The 23,561-nt window shown below is 38.2% G+C and overlaps 1 protein-coding gene across 2 annotated transcripts in view; it reads left to right on the forward strand.

The window, feature by feature from the left end:
- LOC133524167 (transmembrane protein 47) overlaps window positions 1-23,561 on the forward strand; it is a 53,534-nt gene that overhangs the window by 21,449 nt on the left and 8,524 nt on the right. For both annotated transcript variants that reach the window (XM_061860032.1, XM_061860030.1), the window contains exons 3-4: window positions 19,385-19,581; window positions 22,072-22,211. In XM_061860032.1, the coding sequence (XP_061716016.1) occupies window positions 19,385-19,581; window positions 22,072-22,211 (337 nt within the window). The remainder of the gene's footprint in view (window positions 1-19,384; window positions 19,582-22,071; window positions 22,212-23,561) is intronic.

Below are 23,561 nucleotides of genomic sequence, written 5' to 3' on the forward strand. Positions count from 1 at the left end.
TTCAGAATGTTGCATAAAATACTTTCGTTAATCTGGAAAAGAAAATGTAAATGAAAAGGCATTGCCTAGTGATCAAAATACTATACTTAAATCTAATATGTCATCATATCCGCTCATCACCCATTACTGCTATATTTTTTTTTCATCAGTCTATTTTTGGAAATGTCACTCTTTCTGTATTGCCACAAACCACTTTATATCTAAGGTATGAAAAATGTATAGGTGCTTACTGCTTTCAAATAGATACATCAAACCATCCGCATCAGCATGTAAATATTTGGTTTGCAAAAAATATAAAGTTACATCCAATTTGCTCTTTCATTTGAAGCTCATCGATCTAAGGGTCACACAGTATAAGGACTAAAGACAGTAAGTTATATTCTAATATTTACGTTCCATGTTCAAACCTTGGATAAAATGACTGCTCGTCTCTTATTAACTACTTAATTAATGTAATCACTACATACTTTAAAAATATCTACTACATATTTTTCTCGGTGTCGTTAAACATAAATCTTCACTCGGCACTTCAAAATAGCAAGTATTAAACAAGATTTGCTCTATACAATACTATTTATCTTCAAATTAGGTCGAATGAAAAGATAAAATGAAAATACACTGCTGTGGACTACTGTGTATAATTTTACTTTGTTTCGGCCCTGTACGTTTTGCCACACGTGATCCAATTTATTTCGCAGGTCGAATTACAAAGCGGATATTAGGCAAGCTTTTGAACCTTTTGATGTTGAAATAGGTTTTATTGATGTTAGAGGCTTTAAATAAACACGTATATCGATACTAACTATACCTAGTACCTATCCATTTGAACATGATAAAATGTAATTTATCACAGGTACGCAGAAATATCACTTTTTATGTTACTGCTCTTATAGACTACATTGGACATCGCGTTTCTAACGCCTCACATTTTGAGACGCGTCGCGTCGTGTATCTTCCTTAGATAGTTTTGAATTTCCTCGCATCACTTACCATCATCGGTAACGTCATGCTATTAGTATTTAATTTAGAATTTGTTTTTCGGCTATGTTATAAAAGGACTCATTAATTATTTTTCACCATACCAGCCGGTAAACGCTCTATTGATTGATATAAAAAAAACGGATGAGAAAGTTTAATTTTATCCACATGTGTGGCAAAGTAATCGGATGTGAATTTTGAGTTGTTTCCTTGTGTTTGCTGGTAGTGTCCAGCTTTGGCTTTGTATTTTATAAGATTTTTTCGTATTTACTGTGGCATCACCAGCTCACAGTTGATATTTGAATAGTGCTCTGTCATAGACATGTCAGAGTCAGGGTGTCATAAACATATCACTAGTTAACATCATATTTCGCCGTTCTCGCTAATTTTCACAACTTATTGAAAGCACTACTGCCAATCACATCTCTAGTATCTAGTATCAGTGTTGTGTGGACGAAGAACACCGTGCGAAGTGGAAAAATCCTAAGTCTAAGTTGGACGACTCAAGGTAACGGTTCTGAGCTTAGCTGGCGACAAGGACAGCCAGAATCACCACCAGCGGTCTTCAACGGTGACCAACGATTCAGCCTCACAACTCCCGGACTGAAAGGCAACTTCGCCCTACACTATTTTGCACTTTAGTTAAATTTAATAATCTACTTTTAATATATCACAACTTTCTTGCTCAACCAGCCCCTAAATTTCATTCCCTATCGCCCCCCTTTTTCGAATTACAGTCCACTCTCTCGCTATTGAACGGGTAGAATTAACTTTTAAATGATGATTTTCAATGATAAATATTTAATAACGTTTATTTGGATTTGATTTGATTTGATATTTTACAGTTAGAATTTTCCTTGCGTTGGTGTGGTGAAAAATTTTGTTTCACTCAGTGGCAAAATTTGTTTAACCCTCGTGCCTTGAACCATCGCAACGATCAAGAATCTTTCGCTTGGTATTGACACGAGTGGTTACCTACTGAATTTTGAATACACAATGAAAACAACACTCTTTAAATGGCCAATTTGTTTCCATTATCCATCCAGTGTTAATGAGGGGCACAACCAAAAGTCCGACTTCATTTGAAGTTCAAATCAAGCGTTGAATATTCCGTGCTTTGTTCCATTATTGATGCAAATTCTGCAGGTTGGCGGGCGGAGCCCCATTTTTCTAGGTTAATGTATTCTCATAAAATTCAAAAGCGCTTCATTCGGCTCGGATTTACGAACTGCTAGTTACTCGTACGTAACATGGAACATGGAAGTTCAACTAGCGTGTGAGCAGCATGGTAATTAGGAGCGGTAACTAACATGCTGTGATGGTAATGCGAACATAAACACGGTTAACACGGTATATTACTTAATAAGCATTTTTCTAAGTTGTATGTTCTTTTAATATCCATAGCGTTCCATTAGGCGCTTTACGAACTGCCTGTAAATATACAAGTCCAATTAGCATGTGACCAGCATGGTAATAAGAAAGCGGGAAATAACTAAAATAAGTGGTAAGTAATAAATAAACAAATATAATAGGGACATTCTTACACAAATTGACTAAGTCCCACGGTAAGCTAAGAAGGCTTGTGTTGTGGGTACACAGGCGACGATCTGGGTATCTGTGCTTATCGCACAATAAATGCCCTTACCGGGATTAGAACCCAGGAACATAGGTTTCATAGGCAGAGTCACTATCCACTAGGCCAGGACCAGACCGGTCGTCGGTAATGAGAATAATAAATATTATAGGGCAATTTTACACAGATCGACCTAGTTCTACAGTAATAAAATAAGGCTTGTGTTGTGGGTACTAAGACGACAATACTAAATATAATACATAGCATAGGTATATACAAATACTTACATAGAAAACATCCATAATTCAGGAATAAATATTTGCAATTGGCTACTTGACAGTTTTTTGTAAATAATGTCAAACGATCTTGATTTTCCTGAGGATCAAATGTCTATATCGGACTCATGTCATTTAAGCAACACAAAGGTCAGAAATTAGAGTTAAAGTCTGACGCTCGCACTCGAAGATTGAAACGCCTCTAACAAAATGATAACATGACGTGACATTATACATATAAGTCTGTCCTAAATGTATGGAAGATCAAAGAAAATTGCCATTTTGACCCTAAAATATTGCGTTTATTTGTATAGCTGTCATACAATTTATTTTTCAATAAAATGTATGGAATCGAATGGTACCATTTTTTTTTCTATATTTGAACGACAAAAAAATTTTTTTTTGACACTTTGGAGCCTTGTATTTTTTTATAATCTCAGTATAATTTTTTTAAATTCCACTTTTTTATAATGGATAGCTCATTTTCTATCCATTTAACTAAATTTTGTTATAATATTCAACATGTGTCAAGTACCCAATTAACACACAAATGCCCTTACCAGGTTTTGAACCCGGGACCCCCTGCTCCGTAGGCATGGTCACTATCACTACTACCGACTAGGTTAGATCGGTATATAGGTAGTCAGAATGTACCTAAGCTCTAAGCTTCAGAAGTACTTACTTCTAGTTCGAGATGAGAAATGGTTTCAATACATTTAATTTTAGACGATGAAATAATGTATATAATATGCCACCTTTGAATCGAGCCTTGCAGCACGAAGTTACCCAGTCGGTATAGTCGAATTGAATTTACTGAAGATATTTAGAATAGTCTTGGTACATAAGTTTACCTATGTAAGTATACGTACGGATACATTACTCGCGACGCGATATCCATTGTTCATGTTGTTCTTGGAAGTAACAACAATAATACTTCTTCAGGTTACCCATTTTCCACGAACACTTTCTAAAAGTTCACACGGTATGTTCGATTTGATATATCCGTCAATTGAGGATGTACGAGTATGTCTATGAGAAGAACATTCTCAATTGAAATAGACTAGAAATATACCTTAATCTAACCCAATATTAGTTTTATAAATCATAGCGTAATCCAGACTTTATTTGTCGCTCCGAGTGACCCTTCCCATTTGCCAGGAAGTCTGCACGTGGACGGTTCCTTTATAATCCAATGAATGAAATCCCTCTCGCTGACACACGTTTCCGGTCGATTCTCTATTGTGATTGCTCTTTATGAACAGCCTAATGTATCACCCTTCTAGCAATGAACCATCTATTCTGAGAAAAACGTTATATAATAAATAAGATTTCAGGAAGCTGCAGTAAGCACGAGTGAACGCAAATGCAGTTATCACATCATTGTAAACTTTGTTGAAGTGTTACGGATCACTTTACGTGAGACAGACACCCTTTTCGGAGACGTCGGGCTCAAGAGCGGCGGGGCGCTAACAGCTGATGCCGCGACTCCCGGCCCGACGCTCGATCGATGACCGCTCCCCTCACCCCGAGACACCCACCTCACTTTCCCGCTTTCTTTCCCTCAGTACGTGCTGGCGAATTACACCACAATCGCTTACCAAGTGAGACATTTGACACGAACCAGCCTTAACTTGCCCTCCCATTACGCAACGTTACGAAGCACAGTCACACTGGTTTGCTTGTGCGTTGGATTCTTAAAGAAATGGAAATACACGGACTCGTGTTCGGATTTGTACTTGCTTCTTATTTGCACCCCAGCCATGATGGATGACGAGTCTTATGCGACGTCACAGAAACACTACTCCTTTCTCTTTGATGACGTTCATTACTTTGCGATGGAGGTTTCCTTTTGTCTCCGTCTCCTTTTCATATTTGAGTAATCATTCATCGCGGATAGGCACTATTTCTGCGTGGCGCCTTATTCAATAAAGCTGCCCTTGTTCTACTTACTGACACCTAAAAATAATTGTTTTTATGAGAGAAGATAGGCAGAAGACTGAAAATAGTGAAAATATTAGGAAAGCCTGCAAATAACCAGTGGAAATTGACCAGTGGGTGTGAAGTGCCTTATAAGATAAGTAATTAAAATTAACGCCTTTGAAGTTAGTGAGTTTTTCAGGAACAAAGCGAAAGGAACATTTTTTTCGTCTGTAGATTTTTTTCCCGCTTTCGCTCGGAAAATATAACATAGGTACTCGTAGAGTAGATACTATTTTTAAAACTCTTAGTAGGGATTAAGCTTTTATTACGTACCCCGTAGATATGTTTTAGATGTAGCTGAACACCTTCGTAAATTCGACTAATAAGTTATTCTAGTCAATAACCAAGCCGTGAGTGCTTTGCCTTTTTAATATCCAGCCGCATTACAGTAGGAAGAGAGCTTTGCAATTAAACTTCAATCCTGATAGTCTGTGGATGTTTCCCAGATTTAAAATGGAAACAGCCATCAAAGGAGTCTGCAGAAAAGGCAAAGGCAAATCCTGACTCGTTTACTTAAAACTAGTGGATTAAATTGTGATAGCTGTAGACATCTACCGGTTTGTTCCCTGGGTATAAGATTCGGAATTACATTACTTTTCTAGATTGCATGGAATTGAAAGCTTGCGCTGCATAATTTTATTTGCACCACTAAAGCGTAGTTTTCACGAATACTAAAATCTACTAAATTTATTATGTAAATGTTTATCTGTTTCAAAACGCAAATTGATGGGTTTTGCAGATAAACGGTCTACTTATTTAATGCCTGAAAACAGTATATGTAACATATCATATGTATGTATAGCCATTTGCAAAACCCAAACTGTACCTATGAGGTGAAATAAACACATAACGTACTCAAGTTGGTAGTAGGTTTGTTTGATTGCTTACATTTGACAAATGGACATCTAATAGTATTGATGTTTGTAGTGATGGTACTAAGACGTATTATCTGTCCTATCTAACGATTAATAATATTAATGAATGGTTGTATCACTTGGATCTGTTTTATAGTTTATTTCTCTAAGTTGTTGGAATGTTTATATTGTTGTTTAATGTTTATATTATCGTATTTTTCGCGTGTAACTAATCTGGAGGCTCTCTGCATTTTATTTTGACATGTTCTGTGTTATTAATATTATCTTCATGATGATAACTAGAGTATTTGGAAAGTTCCCATAGTATTCTCGATGCTCTGTGTGACCTACCTCAAACTTTAACACGCGCCTATCGCCCAAGCGGGCTTTAAAATTGGATTCTGAAATATCTGTCTACCTTTCCAATTACAAAACGTACGGCTTGCCGGTAGGTACGTGCGCTGCGTCACTGCGGGTATTTTAGCGATTTAAGAGTCCTTATTCCTACAGACGAGCGTATTTTGTAAAATGCTTCCTTTTTCATTCAAGATTACGACGTAACTATTAGTATTTATTCAAAAACTGATAACGTACTTAAATAATCGTTTCCTAAACTAGGGGCTCCAACAGTTCAAATTTTCATTTTCTCTTTTAAACCTCTTTTTTAATGAGGTTTTTTGGGAGTCTTTTCCAAATTTTGCAGTGAGATGTGGCGTTTCGGTTCTCAATTTTGCTATAAACAAGAATCATTTGGTACATGAATGACTACAATTTGATTCAACATATCTCGTACGAGGGGCTGGAATGATTAACAATCGAAGATTCATTTGAAAAAACTGATAAAATACCTTCCGAGTTTTCTTCATTTTTTTGGCGAAAACAGGGTTTTATTATATATTTTTTCCGCAAATTGTACGCATATTTTGCTTTAAAAATAATATTATAGCAAACTGTAACTTTATGTTAACCTATAAAAAAAAAATCGTAACTATGGGACCTACATTGCCGTAAATTTATATTTTTTTAAAACACGTATAAATCACGCAGCAGCGACGCCCCGCTCTCAGTCCGCGCGGAGCGCGCTTAGAGGACGGACCTGTGCTCGATTGTCAGGCATTCGTTGCGATCGTAATCAGCTACGGAGTTCCGAGAAGTGCTATATACTGCGATTAGAAAATCTTAATAAAAGTTCATTTTTTACAGTATGCCTAACAGACTCGCTTATTGATGGATTTTCAGTGTTACTTTTTTTTTAATACTAAGTCGGTGGCAAACAAGCATACGGCCCGCATATGTACGCCTGCAACTCCAGAGGAGTTACATGCGCGTTGCCGACCCTAACCCCCTCCCACCCCTCGTTGAGCTCTGGCAACCTTACTCACCGGCAGGAACACAACACTATGAGTAAGGTCTAGTGTTATTTGGCTGCGATTTTCTGAAAAACGCATTTTCACTTGAAATTACGTTAGGGTTTGCATTATTATTTTTGACCCGGATGAAGTCCAAGTTCTCATGATGGAGTCAGGAGTTGGTCACCAGAACTCCTAATCTACTAATTATAATCCCATCGTGTTTGGGCTCAAAAGATTTGCCCTGACGAACACCATCGATCTAGATGAGGTCCAGGGTCTCATGATGGAGTCAGGAGTTGGTCACTAGAGCTCCTAATCTACTCATTATAATTCCATCGTGTTTGGGCTCAACAGAGTTGCCCTGATGAGCACCTTCAATCTAGATGAGGTCCAGGGTCTCATGATGGAGTCAGGAGCTGGTCACCAGAACTCCTAATCTACTCATCATAACTCCATCGTGTTTGGGTTCAATAGAGTTGCCCTGACGAGCACCATCAATCTAGATGAGGTCCAGGGTCTCATGATGGAGTCAGGAGCTGGTCACCAGAACTCCTAATCTACTCATCATAACTCCATCGTGTTTGGGCTCAATAGATTTGCCCTGATGAACACCATCGATCTAGATGAGGCCCAGGGTCTCATGATGGAGTCAGGAGTTGGTCACCAGAACTCCTAAACTACTCATCATAACCTCATCGTGTTCGGGCTCAATAGATTTGCCCTGACGAGAATCATCAATCTAGATAAAGTCCAGGGTCTCATGATGGAGTCAGGAGTTGGTCACTAGAACTCCTAATCTACTCATTATAATTCCAACGTGTTTGGGCTCAAAAGATTTGCCCTGATGAGCACCATCGATCTAGATGAGGTCCAGGGTCTCATGATGGAGTCAGGAGTTGGTCACCAGAACTCCTACTCTACTCATCATAACTCCATCGTGTTTGGGCTCAATAGAGTTGCCCTGACGAGCACCTTCAATCTAGATGAGGTCCAGGGTCTCATGATGGAGTCAGGAGCTGGTCACCAGAACTCCTAATCTACTCATCATAACTCCATCGTGTTTGGGTTCAATAGAGTTGCCCTGACGAGCACCATCAATCTAGATGAGGTCCAGGGTCTCATGATGGAGTCAGGAGCTGGTTACCAGAACTCCTAATCTACTCATCATAACTCCATCGTGTTTGGGCTCAATAGATTTGCCCTGATGAACACCATCGATCTTGATGAGGCCCAGGGTCTCATGATGGAGTCAGGAGTTGGTCACCAGAACTCCTAATCTACTCATCATAACCTCATCGTGTTCGGGCTCAATAGATTTGCCCTGACGAGCATCATCAATCTAGATAAAGTCCAGGGTCTCATGATGGAGTCAGGAGTTGGTCACTAGAACTCCTAATCTACTCATTATAATTCCAACGTGTTTGGGCTCAAAAGATTTGCCCTGATGAGCACCATCGATCTAGATGAGGTCCAGGGTCTCATGATGGAGTCAGGAGTTGGTCACCAGAACTCCTAATCTACTCATCATAACTCCATCGTGTTTGGGCTCAATAGATTTGCCCTGATGAACACCATCGATCTAGATGAGGTCCAGGGTCTCATGATGGAGTCAGGAGTTGGTCACCAGAACTCCTAAACTACTCATCATAACCTCATCGTGTTTGGGCTCAATAGATTTGCCCTGACGAGCATCATCAATCTAGATAAAGTCCAGGGTCTCATGATGGAGTCAGGAGTTGGTCACTAGAACTCCTAATCTACTCATTATAATTTCAACGTGTTTGGGCTCAAAAGATTTGCCCTGACGAGCACCATCGATCTAGATGAGGTCCAGGGTCTCATGATGGAGTCAGGAGTTGGTCACCAGAACTCCTAATCTACTCATCATAACTCCATCGTGTATGGGCTCAATAGAGTTGCCCTAACGAGCACCATCAATCTAGATCAGGTCCAGGGTCTCATGATGGACTCAGGAGTTGATCACCAGAACTCCTAGTCTATTCATCATAACTCCATCGTGTTTGGGCTCAAAAGATTTGCCCTGACGAGTACCATCGATCTAGATTAAGTCGAGGGTCTCATGATGGACTCAGTAGTTGGTCACCAGAACTCCTAATCTATTCATCATAATGGTAATTTGATGGTGCTTGTCGGAGTATATCTATTGAGCCCAAACACGATGGAGTTATGATAAATAGATTACGAGTTCTGGTGACCAACTCCTGACTCCATCATGAGACCCTGGACTTCATCTAGATCGATGGTACTCGTCAGGGCAAATCTTTTGAGCCCAAACACGATGGAATTTTAATGAGTAGATTAGGAGTTCTAGTGACCAACTCCTGACTCCATCATGAGACCCTGAACATCATCTAGATTGATGGTGGTCGTGAGGGCAAATCTATTGAGCCCAAACACGATGGAGTTATGATGAGTAGATTAGGAATTATGGTGACCAACTCCTGACTCCATCATGGGACCCTGGACTTCATCTAGATCGATGGTACTCGTCAGGGCAAATCTTTTGAGCCCAAACACGATGGAATTATAATGAGTAGATTAGGAGTTCTGGTGACCAACTCCTGACTCCATCATGAGACCCTGGACTTCATCTAGATCGATGGTACTCGTCAGGGCAAATCTTTTGAGCCCAAACACGATGGAATTATAATGAGTAGATTAGGATTTCTAGTGACCAACTCCTGACTCCATCATGAGACCCTGAACATCATCTAGATTGATGGTGCTCGTGAGGGCAAATCTATTGAGCCCAAACACGATGGAGTTATGATGAGTAGATTAGGAATTATGGTGACCAACTCCTGACTCCATCATGAGACCCTGGACTTCATCTAGATCGATGGTACTCGTCAGGGCAAATCTTTTGAGCCCAAACACGATGGAATTATAATGAGTAGATTAGGAGTTCTGGTGACCAACTCCTGACTCCATCATGAGACCCTGGACTTCATTTAGATCGATGGTACTCGTCAGGGCAAATCTATTGAGCTCGAATACGATGGAATTATAATGAGTAGATTAGGAGTTCTAGTGACCTACTCCTGACTCCATCATGAGACCCTGGACTTCATCTAGATTGATGGTGCTCATCAGGGTAAATCTATTGAGCCCAAACTCGATGGAGTTATGATGAGTAGATTAGGAGTTCTGGGGAGTTCTGGTGACCAACTCCTGACTCCGTCATGAGACCCTGGACCTCATCTAGATCGATGGTGTTCGTCAGGGCAAATCTTTTGAGCCCAAGCACGATGGAATTATAATGAGTAGATTAGGAGTTCTGGTGACCAACTCCTGACTCCATCATAAGAACCTGGATGGACTTCATTCGGGTCAAAAATAATAATACAAACCCTAACGTGATTTCAAATAACACTGAAACTCTATAGCACTAATGTGCGCAAACGATTGGCATCTTGACTACGCAGCATGGGTGCGTAGCCACCATGCCAATCGATACGACAACGAAACATTTGTCTCTCTCTCGTACTAATATGCACAAACGATTGGCATCTTGGCTGGGCAGCATGGGTGCGTAGCCAACATGCCAAACGTTTACGATACGACAAGGAAACACTATCTGTCTATCTATCGCACTAATATGCGCAATCGATTGGCTTCTTGGCTAGGTATCATGGGTGCGTAGCCAACATGCCAATCGTTTACGATACGACAACGAAACACTACTCTCTCTCTATCGCACTAATATACGCAAACGATTGGTATTTTGGCTAGGCACTAAGCAAGTGTGTGGCCAACATGCCAATCGTTTACGATACGACAACGAAACACTATCTGTCTCTCTATCGCACTAATATACTTTATTTATACCTGCAGTCATTTAGTAACTTCTTCATTTTCCATTGGTGTGAAAGAGACAGAATAAAGAGCAAGGGTTATAGTACACTCTGTAGTCTGTACACTTAGTAGTAGTGTACATAAAAAAAAACTACTGTGCATATACAATAAAATAAAGAGTGCCCATATGATATCATATGACACTAAAATTAATGTTGCTTGAAATTATATTGAAAACTATCAAGATTATTCTAGTCTGCATTGAAACGCGCGTCGCGTTGCCGGCGCTCGCGTACCGAGCGCCAACGCCATCTATCGAGCGTTATTTCGTGAAATCGGAGAACGCTCCAAGGATTAAGGGCTCTTAAGGTAAGCGTCCACAAGCCCGCATCGCAGGCCTCGGACGTATCGCATTAAACGGATTAATGTTTCATAATGCATCCATGGATTTGCCGACGCAAGTTGGCACTTGCCGACCTTACCCTCGGATTGCTGATGCCACTTCGTTTTTTCGTAGCGATTAGAATATGTACGTGTAGAATATGTTTGTCAGAATGGAGGAAAGCGAAGAAGAACTATTTGTCGTTATTGCCTACAGAAGAGTAAGAATATACATATATGCGTATGACAAAAGTATTTACAATACTTAAATAGAGGCACCAGATCAGACTATGTAATTTAATTACGAAACTGAATAAATAATTTTTAATGACGTCATCGGCACGCATCGCAGAAGTTGCCTCTGGGAGCATCGGTGTTGTCCTTGCCGTTAAGCGATCCGTACGGTGCGAATCAGTGGACGCACTTGTGTGATTGCCTATACAAAGAATACAAAAATCCGATTAATGCGATGCGTGCGATGCTGGCCTGCGGAGCTGTGCACGCTTATCTTTACGTAGCCTAGCCAAAAGTAGTCTCAGAAAAAAGTAGACGAACATATCAGTACTACTTACAAATTTTCATTTCTACGGCTTCCCATTTCTACCAGATTATCAGTACTACAGATTCCACATATACATCCCTCTTTATCACCCAATTTCTTCTTTGCCTCCCTTTGTGTATTCTACCGCATATATATCGGGTTCCTCAAAAATGGCTTGAAAATATTTGAACCGCTATTACCATCATGTGGCTTGTGTGCTTGTTTGCCATCCTGTATAAACAATTGAAAAAAAATATAATTTATTTACGTATTTAATGATGTTCTGTACACATACACAAATGTAAACGCAGTAGGGGAGACTGGGGAGGGTCGATCATCCCTTTTTTAGTTTATCTTAATAATTTTTCATCACTTAAAATAAAAAATCTGTTAAGATGGATTGGGAATCTATTGTGCTGGAAATCTGTATAGTTGGGACTCTACGGAGATGGGAACCCGTATGAAAAAACTCGTTTTCACATTCCTGTAACACCTGCAAGGTTGGGATTCTGTTGAATTGGGAATCCGTAGAATCATGATTTTATAGAATTGGGATCCTGTAGACATCTGTAAAAGAAATCTGTAAAATTGGGAACAATTCAGATAATGGACTTTAAAAGCCCAATTTTCTTGTGCTGGACCCTTATGTGCTTGTTCAAACTACTTCAAACCTAATTCTTATAACCTGTAGGATAAAAGCCTTAGTAAAATGTTCCACTACACCACAGGAAAATGCCCATTTTCCGGAACGTTCTTGACCCATCTCGGCATTACATAGCAATTGTTTCTAAGAATAGTAGTTCTAAAGTATGAATGTTAATATTCTTAATACCTAATATACCTGTTAGCTATTATTATTCTACCATATCTAACCCCAAGTTTTGGCGGACGAGAGCAGAATATGCATCATTACTCGATTCCAGTCCACATTTCACGTCAAAGCATTGTTATAAATGGAGCCGGCGTTATCCGAGCGTGCCACTACTCCTAGTTTAATACGGGCGTTACAAAGCGCCATTATATACTACAAGTATGAAATATGTCCAATTGTACTGGTGTTTATTGTTTATAATTGTAACAGAAGCCGTTAACGGTATACGCGTATTAAACGTCATTGCCCTTATATTGTCGTATAAATCGTCGTTATTGCCCTTTTTATATAATTTGATATACACAATTCGCCTGCGATTAGGGGAGGTAGGTGAGCATTGGGCAGTCGGGAGGTTCGTGCACCGCCTCATAACATAAATCAAATCAAATCAAAATATCTTTATTTTGCATAATATATTATATCACTCTTCGATCATAACTCGATACTTGTTGTTGATACCTAATTTTGTATCCTGTGGTAGTTTGGCTTACTAACTAGCAACACCACTCACAATGCCGGATTTAGAGGTCTGGAGGCCTCGGGCAATAAAGGAGTGGAGGCCCCCTGGCCCCAAATTATGTTCCAAATAAAATGGTAAATTTTCCGAAGTCTATTGTGGGGGCTCCGGGGCTGTAGCCTCGGTTGCCCTCCCCTAAATCTGGCCCTGACCACTCAGACAAATATCATCTAAGTATCATTTTGTTACTTGTCAGCATCACATGCTGTTTGACCGTTTTGCACGTGCAAAAGGCAACAGTAACTAATTTATGTGATTTCAAACGATATAACAACGTCATCATATACATGAGTTTCCATTTACAAGCATTTAATTTTATTAATTTAATAGCCGTTTAAAATATGTTTACACAATTTTCAATCTTGGCTGTACGCCGGATGGGTCTGTGCCTTTGTACCTAACCTGTCAAAAATGTACAAAATGACGGACGAATGTGTGAAGTGCCACCGCATTTAATAATTATTTCGCTTTAATTTAGTTTTTTCTTCGCAAGTCTAATGAAAAATATTGTGTGTAACTCCGGGGGTAAGAATATTGCGAACTCGAGTCTTTGAACTCCAGCCTGCGGCTTTTGTGAATGATGTGACCCCCCTCGTTTGCAAAATTTATCTTACCTCCCTCGTTGCACAATGTACTATTATTTATATCTAGTTATGTTTTCGAAAGCTAATACTAACATATTAATTGAGGTAAAATATTAGACTACAAAAAAATATTTTTATGAATAAGTAAAGTGAGACGAGGAATGAAGATGAGCAATTCACTTTGAATACCCTACAATCTTGTATTTAATGTCTTCGTTTCGTTTTTTCGCCAGTATTATGTCGAACCTTAATCCATCACAATTCACAACACCGCAATTTTATACAAAAATAGAAACATTCAAGTCTGTAATCAGGAAGTTGTTGAAATAAGGTGTCAACCTATTATCATTCATGCACTATGCAGAGTCGTACCCATCACGGCTTATAGTTTGAAACAGTGGGTTTTTTTTTCTCAATTGTATAGCAAGTTCTTATAGTTTTATTATTTACTATTGATATAATTTACCATGGTACCCTAACCACCCGACCCATGGGGAGATTTGGACAGTTTTGACAGACTTTTACAAAATCCCTTGCAATGTTAAGACTGATTATATTTGTGTAAGTGTTCTGGGTTATACTTTTAGCCAAATATTGTATATGGGCTAATGCTAATGATGTATAAAACAAAAATTTGGTTATGTAAAAAACTAACGGTTTTATTAAGACTTGTAAAAAGTGCCCAAAGCTCCCCTACCTCCCCTACGTCATACAATACTCGTAGGTGTTAAATACGACGCACTCTAAGAACAAATTAAATTACCAACTTTATATGAAAATATTATAATTTGTGTTTGTTACAAGTAGACCACTATTTAAACTATAAACGATATAACATATAAGTGTCAATTCAATGCATCTGTCGCTTAACGAAGGACGCTGGTTCGATTCCAGCCCCGGGCACTGGATGCCTTGGTCATTTTTTCCTTTGTATTGTAAGTTATGACATTTATTTCGTTAACGATTCTCGCATTCAATTTGTTTGCACAAAGACTTCAGAGGGGGCGTAAAGCCAGGAAATTAGAAACGAACAAAAGATACAAATTCAAAAAGTACTGGTGTTGTAGTTGACACGAGGAAGAGGAACTCTCACCATATTAATAACCTATGAGTATGCTGTGTGTGTCTGAGCAATAATTATTTCATATTTTCTGTTTAACGTCCTACGTCGGAGGCACGCGTGGCCGTAAAAATGAAATAACACTAAAGGAAAGGCTGTTAAGGGCTTTATTGCATTTATGTCATTTGTGGGCTTGTAAATAGCACGCAAAAATTGTCGTTATTGTTGGTTTTGGACTTTGGTCAAATCTTTAACAACCATTCATAATAGGATGAAATTTTGTCGACGATAATTAAAACACCCATTGATTAAATTGCCGTTAAAATATGTTAACATAAACCTAAAACTGTCGTTTATTTTAACATATTTTTGGTAAATACGTAAAATATTGGCAACTAACGATTATCATGGAACTATTTAGGGAGTTTAGTACTACTTTTAAAGAAATAAAAGCTTTTTTTAATCAATCAAACAGAATATTGTTAAATTGTATTAATTAACTTATTTATTTATTTAATTTTTTGTAATGTATTATGTTTGTTGTATGATCCCAGATGGTCGAAATAAATGATAATTAATTTAATTTAATTTATTTAAACGGTTTAAATGACGAAGTTCCGTGGTATGTAGGTATTAAGTAAGTTATTTGATATGATTATCATCCTTGCGTAACCAGAGCCGCGTTTTTTAATTTAATTGTTATAAATGTTTTCTGTACTATTACTGAAAATACACGAAAAATACTGTATTCATAGAACTAAAAAATGTTTCATGTACTGTAAAAACTACCAATAGGTAGGACTTTTCCCAGGCAGAACGTTTTGTTCAGCTAAATCAGTGTCGTAATGAGTTTGTGTACGCCTCAGTTAAGTTACACCCAAAAGGGAGTTGTTATAGTTCCTATACAAACAGGGGTGGCACTGACTGGATACCAAACGCAAGTGATTAACTGATTACAATGTGCTGTTATAGGTGGAAATTGCCATCGTTAAATATAGTCAGCTCCAGCGTTTTCAACCGTATTTGCTACGTGAAAAGGCTGCTTTTCCAATAACATAATGAATTCAATTACGAGCTTTCGGAAAGCGTTTAGGGTTGATATTAGATATAATATAAAGAAGATTGGCACGTGGCATCACACACGAGTGATGACACTTGTCGAAGCGTATATGATTAGGACTATACGAGCACATATATATTTTGTCTTAGCGCCAGTGGCTTACAGACTGAAAATTATATTACTTTTAATCTATAACTTTTCAAAAAAATACATGCCGTTCACAATCAGAAAACGTGAGCTTAACTTAGTATTAAAACGTATGGTATAATCACGGGAGAGCTCTACTTGAGCAACTAAATGAATCGTTTCAGTTTAACATGTTTGTCCACGTGCATAGAACGCCGTTTTACGTGGAACTTTGAACGCTCTATAATCGATTGTACGGACGTCACGCTATGAGGCAGCCGGAGGATTAAAAAGCACTTGTCTAAATATGGTTAAGGTTTGGCAATTAATATAATATGATATAATTATACCCACAATTATGATTTTAGGAATATTTTCTGTATGTTTTGAAGTGTTCTATTTTTTAAATTAAATTTTGGGTATTTTATTATAACTGTTATCAAACAAAAGTTTTTTTTTTCTAAAACCTATAAGTACCTTGGATCATCTTCATCGACTGCTCACCAATTTTTTAACAAATTCTAAGTTTAATAAGAAATGAATTATAACCTTGTAAATGTAATATATCCTGGTAAGAAGAAAGTAAATGGTTCTTGCGATTTTCAGATCAGATATAATTAGATATCTTCTCCGTATGTAATTAGACTAATTAGCGGGTTATAACAAAAAAAAGACTATCTACATAAACTATAAACAAAACTATCTACATAAACAAAAAGTTCTTGCTAGGTCTTTTGATATTCTTGAATGTCAAGTGTTTTATTTTTTTAAACATTTGTTTTTGTTTGAATGGAGTCAAAACAAGAAACTCTGTAAAAACGTGTTCAACATTTTTTAAATTCTAACTTAAACATGGGAAAAGGGACACAGTGGGTAATTTTAGTACAAAAAATGTACCTTTATATATATAGAAGTCTTACATCCTTGACTATAAATCGCAAAAGTGGTAGTGGTGGGCCAGCGAAGATAATAACCAAGGCAAATGAATTGACTCCAAAGCACTTAATTATATGAATTTCCATGAGCCATCGAGATGCCGCCAAAATTTTTAAATGTTACCAACCGTACATTTGTCGATCATTAAAACATATAGGTCTGGAATGCTGCTAAGAAGGTAAGACCCCTCGAATACACTGATCAGTAAAAATTGACAATTATGTGTAGTGTCGCTAAATGACTCGAAATTACAAAGAGAAATCATTCAGTTTGGATGATGAAAGTTATGTTCCTTTTAGCAAAACTGATATACCAGGAAATGGTTGATACCATACTAGCAATAATTCTACAATACCAGGCAACATCAAAAACGAGTATTATGGACAAGTTTGAGCAGTTTGAATATTATGGACATTACAATTCTTGGACTCCAATAACATACCATTTGTATGTAAGAAAGTCCGAAATCCCACAAACCTTCCACAATGTCGGCAGATTGATAGTTTTTTTGGCTGTTTAAGTATAAGTAGTTGAGTGTATAAAAATAATTGGAGAGCTGAAAATTGTGCCCAGCTAATAAAAATGACTAAAATAATGTCCGATAAACAAAAACGATGTCCAAAGGTCTTATTCGAACTGTATATCTAAACTACGTCAAAAAGCTGACCACGGACCCTATTCAAACATCCATTAATGTTATTGTAAATAATTATCATGTATATATTGCCTAATAATAACAAAGTATCGAAAAAAAATTATATGAGTATTTTTTCACACCTCTGAAGTAATTCTATTTTTTTGTTATCACCCGTTAGGTACATATATGACAGTTGACCTGACAAATGTTGTAGAAATAGAATAGAATAATATAACTCGTTTTATAGAAATTAGTTGTATTTAATTTCATTGGTTTCGAAGAATTTTTAATTTCACATCGTTTCAAATTCACCAATTGCTTAAACATTCTTGTCCTCCTATTGCTTGTATTGATTCGTCCTTTCCAAGAATTTTCAATAAGTGTCGGCCAAGCAAGACTAAAGAATTCGATTAGATTTATTTCATGAATCAAATTACAGTACAAATTTTCCTTAGTCTAAGTTTAAATTATTTGCTATACGAACGTTACAAATTAGAAATATTTTAAAGGATATATCCTCCTAAGGCCCAGCCGTACAAGACGAAAAACCAATATATACCAGTGAATATCGTTTTAGGGTAGTGAATGGAGTTGATTTTTTTTTTGTTTGAAAATTCCTCCATGGTTCATATTCTCTTCTGCACTTCTGTCTGATGAAAACAATAGATCCGTCGTATCAATCTGCCCTACTGGAACAATCAGAATCCTGTTATCGGCTTCAAAGCTCGCTGTTTGATTTTGTGGTCTCAGAATAACGCATGCCAATAGTTACAGCCGGTATATACCAATCCAATTAATACCTTTCTTTCTTATCTTTCTTTGTTATCTTTCTAGGAAATTGTAATGAGAATCATCTTTAATTGCAAAATCGCACACAGTGTAAAAGTGTGTGGCTATCGTGTGTGCGAGCAATTCTCGTATATATAAATATTCGGAGATCTCGGAAACAGCTCTAACGATTTCGATGAAATTTGCTATAGGGGGGTTTTCGGGGGCCAATAATCGATTTAGCTAGTCTTATCTCTGGGAAAACGGGCGCTTTTCAGTTTTTTATGTTTTCCAAGCAAAGCTCGGGTCTCCCTCTATATATATTATCTATATAATTTACATATATTACGAGATCTCTAGGCTTGCGTGGGGATATAGATCCAACACGTAGATGCCCCTTGGAGAGCTTTAATGTCATGTAGAACGCCTGCTGGAACCCGTTCACAGGCGCGACAATAGACACCCATGAACCGGTCACAGCAGCCATTGGAACTATTGTAGAAAAAGTTAACAGTAAAACGGTCTATGGATTGAAGGGGTGGACAATGAAACTATTGCAAAGTCGTCCAGACACCTGCCATAACAATGTTTTCACTAGTTATTACGATATTATCGTTACAAGATTATTGTTACATAGATTGGTGCAACTAAGAAACAAATCAATTATTTTATTATATATTTTTGTGTTGTTTTAACTAGTAATTATTTAGACGCGAAAGTTTAACGCCATTTCGAATCCGTCCTAGCAAACTCGAAGACTTTGGTTACTATTTCTTTAGTTTCTTATGTATATGTAGGTATCTAATCTTTTCCCGCCTGTGCAGTAGATACTCTCAGCTCTGGCACGTCTTTCATCCATTTATGAATATACACAAAGAAGCATCGTGGACATATTGTATGTAACAAATATGCTAATTCTTTGTTTAGGGGTCTAAATTATTCTAGAGACGTATGATTTAGGAAGACTTTTAGTACACTATATAATAAGTTAATAGGTCTGATAAATGGCGTCTGAATCGTCGTTATCTGTTAACATATTCTTTCCGCAATACTGAGTTTCAATTTCTCTTTGCAGGTCATCGCCCTAATATGTGGTCTGCTAGTTGTGATCCTCATGGTGCTGGGGCTGGCGTCGGCGGACTGGCTGATGGCGGCGGGCTGGCGGCAGGGGCTCTTCATGCACTGCATAGACCCCGAGGCTCCCACGCCGCTGCCATTTGACATCACGGCACAGCCCGGCTGCTACGCTGCCAGGCCTACCTCTTATATTAAGTGAGTGTGTTTGTAATTAAGCTACGCTTGAGTCGACATGTTTCAGCCTCGCTTACGGCACGACAGGTTCATAATTATTTTATCATGCATTGACGCAACTTACTGAAATAAATTCAAGCGTAACAAAATAGCTATTACTACGCAGTCTGCGAGACCCCCGTCGCGCCTCTTATATTCAGTGTTTTCATTTTAAGTATACGTTTGCATACACGACCTGTGTGGGTTCAAGGCGTAAAAGCGTATAACCCCACAAACGGTACGGAGGGGCGCCATATTCCGAAAATTAAATTGTACGACCTTGGCGAGGGTGCCAGATGGGAAGCCCTCAGGGGAAATCTTAAATCTATCGAGATGTTTTGTCAAAAGTTTGTCCATCCATTCAATAACTATTATAATATGATCGGGACCGCGAACAGTTGCACCAACTGTCGGTTCGGTGAAGTTTCATTGTATAGAAAGTTAAATAGTTCTCATAGGATGACAGCTGCGTTGCAAACTCTTCTGTTACAATCGTAGCAAATTGTTGAACATTGAAATATAAATACTCGAGAATAAAATCAGTGACCATAATTTTAGTGACATTTCATTAAATGTTTGATAATATTTGTATTGTAAACATACGATACTAGTAGCTAAAGAATAAACAGTTGAACAAATGCCACTGTCTACTACACACTTATCTTGTATGTACATAGAGTGGAGTATAGCTTCAGCAAAGGTCCTGGTTCACTAACACAGAGCAGTATATTGTGGTTGACTGTTTCAAGAGCTCTACAGCGGTTGATTTGTTGCCATCCAACGGCCACTCAGATTCTCAAAGCCAAACTACAGTTATACAAGTATGTTTTCCAGTATATACTCGTCTCAACTATTCCTTATACTGCGTGAAAAGCATTTACTTAAATATGCTATTAGACTCTACATGGTACATTGAAGTACATTAAATATGACATTACAAAAAACATTATTAAAAGCTATTGTAGTAAACGGCGCATTGACTTGACATTACTTTTTTCGACAATTCTTGTCACGTCTCAAACTGACTCCGTGTTCGATAATTTTATTGCATTTGCCGAAGATAGCAATGAAATAGTTGTTATGGTTCAATCACAGCGAATTGCATTTCGATTTTATGCTCGTAAAATTTTTATTTTATAGAAAGTTTCACAGTTCTCTGTCGATGTTTCGTTTAGCGATATCAATTCTAGTTGCTGCAACCGGTCACCCCGGTTTTTTTTTGTCGGGTTATTCAAAATATGTATCTGGTAACTCAATTCGTGGGCTCAAAGGATCAATCTTTTTAGTGCCTTTGAAATGTTAAATTTTGAGTTGCAACGGTCGCCTAAAATAGAACATTTTATTTAAAATCGTCAGACTCCCGAACAAAAGCATGTTTTTTTTTGAAAAAAAAAAAACAATACTGCTTTGGGTAGGATTCCAACTTCCGACCTTCGAAGCATCAGATCAACTGAGCTTACCGAATCCAGGAAAAAAACATACATATTGGACAAATATGTATGTTTTTTTCATTAAGTAATTATAAATTTGTAACATCGTCTGCAAGACGTCTTTAATTATTACTAAAATTAATAAAGCTCTCGTGTCATCGAACGAGTTAACCTCGAGGTCGAGGGTCGATTGTAATCGATGCATACAGTTCACACACAGTTGCATGACTTATAACTCAGACGCCGCACACGGCTCGACGCTGAGGTCAGACCAATACAGAATGAGTAATATCTATATTCAAACAAAAACGACTGCTATTCGGAGCAGGACTTATCTCACCCCGGGGCAGCAGACTGACAGAATTTCAATTCCTAAATGTAACAATTATTTGTATGCATTTCCTTAATCCGACGGTTACAATGTGAAAATCGGGGGTCAAATTTCTGATCGGCAGATTAAGGAAATGCGTACAAGTAATTGTCCGATTACGTTAGAAAAATCTAAGCATCAACTTGGACCATAACGACCAAATCCACAATCTACTTAAAGATTTTTTTAACTATCCACCAACCCCCCGAATTTTTAACAATCTGTAGATGCTTTCCTGCTCGCTAGAAAAGTAAACTTCATAACCTTTTTTTCTTCCTATCTAAGAAAAAAAGTCAAATCTTGCGACTCTACGACGCTCGAGTAACTACACATTTAGCTAGTATGATGTGTCCGCCCAGTGCTGCCACCAGCGATGTGCGGTTACCATATTATTATTTTGGAGGAGTGCGGACTTGCAGCGATTGTAGTGACCCCCCCTGCATACAATCAGCATATGGACATCAGTTACCTAAGAGCGCACGGGCGAACTCTAAACTCTAGAAAGAAAGCTGTCGTTGCGGTCGAATAGGGCTTGTAAAAATGATTCTTTTATATTCAACCTTTCAAGGCCTTCAGGCCGTCTTGACTTCATTTTGTCTTTCTACAAAAAGAGAAATGAGAACGATGTCAATGACAATGAACGGGTATTAAGTGTGTAAATTATATTCGCAGGGCGTCGGCGGGGCTGTGCGTGGCGACGCTGGCGGCGGACGTGTGCGGCGCGCTGCTCACGGGGCTGGGGCTGCGCGCCGCCGACCACCGCACTAAGTTCCGCTACTACCGGTTCGCGGTACTCGCCATGTCGCTCGCACGTATGTACCCGCGCTTTACATTCATCTATCAGGAAAAAGTCACAAAGGACTCTCCGGCGGGACTGTGCGCGACGACGCAGGCGGCGGACTCTTCATAGTCTTCATTGTTCAGCCAGAAGTTGTCATTGACACCAAGATCAAGATCTGGCAAATGCGTCGCGAATGTGTGTTTGCGTGTCTGCGAAGAGCTCACGTGCATTACTTAGTAGGTACTTGTATTTGCAGCGCGTGTGCAGAATGTAAGCGCGAGCTATATGCAGATGAAGCGCTGGAGGCGCTTTTGTTATATATGGAGGCACCTTTAGGAAGCCTTTCGGGATCATAATCGGGAGAAGGATCTCCGTGTAGTTGGAAGAAGGAGATCATCTGTCCTCTGTTCCCCTGGGCGTTCGTTCTATGAAAAAGTGCCTTGTTATTATTTACGTCTTTCAGAAACTTTATTATTTACGTCTATGTCCAGTTTTTGCTCATATTTAATTCAAACTGCGAGAAAAAATAACTTAATTTAGTATAAACTACCTAAAAACGCGAAGCGCTTAGCTAAACACGCGAGTTAGGCCGTCGACTCAGACAGAAGGGAGAGTCATTGCTGGTGCAAAGGCTGTCGAGTCTATAGTTATCCAGCGTGGTAATGCTGCTAGCATCATCGGCACCTTCGCACCGAGAATGGCAGAGTGCGGTGTGTTTGTATATATTTTTATTATTACTCTTACTTGTAATTTAATCTGTTAACTTAATTTTGTCATTATACAATTCTAAAATCCACCTTAACTTGGCTACATAATGTCATAAAAATATACTTGTCGATAACATAAAAATATAACTATATGACCTATTGGTCAGCTGTAGCTCGTACAAGTAGGCAGTCGCTATCAGCTGAAAAAAAAAAAACATTTTAATAATTTATGGAATATCCATTGGATGAAATTGTACCGCCACGTAGGTGATCTAAATCTGGAAACATTAAACATATTATTTTTGTTTTTAAAGGTCTCAAGCAATTAAAACAAATACACCTTGAATTAACTGCCCCTCACCTCATTATTACGTCCAATTACAGTATTGATTTTTATTTTTGTGTATAATTTACATTCATATTTTATAGCCGATTACATATGTAAACTACTACTGTCTGCTTTTTGTTACTTTGTTTTTATGAATGTCCGTTGTCTTGGAAAATGAATATTCTGACGTCGGTTTCTTAGAAATAATAGGGTACAATGTCGTATAAAAATCGGTCTGATGTTGTGACGTCACAATATTTGAACGCTTCTCAAAAATTGAAGCACGTAACAATTAGTTAATTTCCCGCATAAGAAAACTTGCCTACATAACCGGGCGCTTCCAGTC

This window comes from Cydia pomonella, chromosome 13 (genome assembly GCF_033807575.1).
Source record: "Cydia pomonella isolate Wapato2018A chromosome 13, ilCydPomo1, whole genome shotgun sequence".
NCBI classification, from domain to species: domain Eukaryota; kingdom Metazoa; phylum Arthropoda; class Insecta; order Lepidoptera; family Tortricidae; genus Cydia; species Cydia pomonella.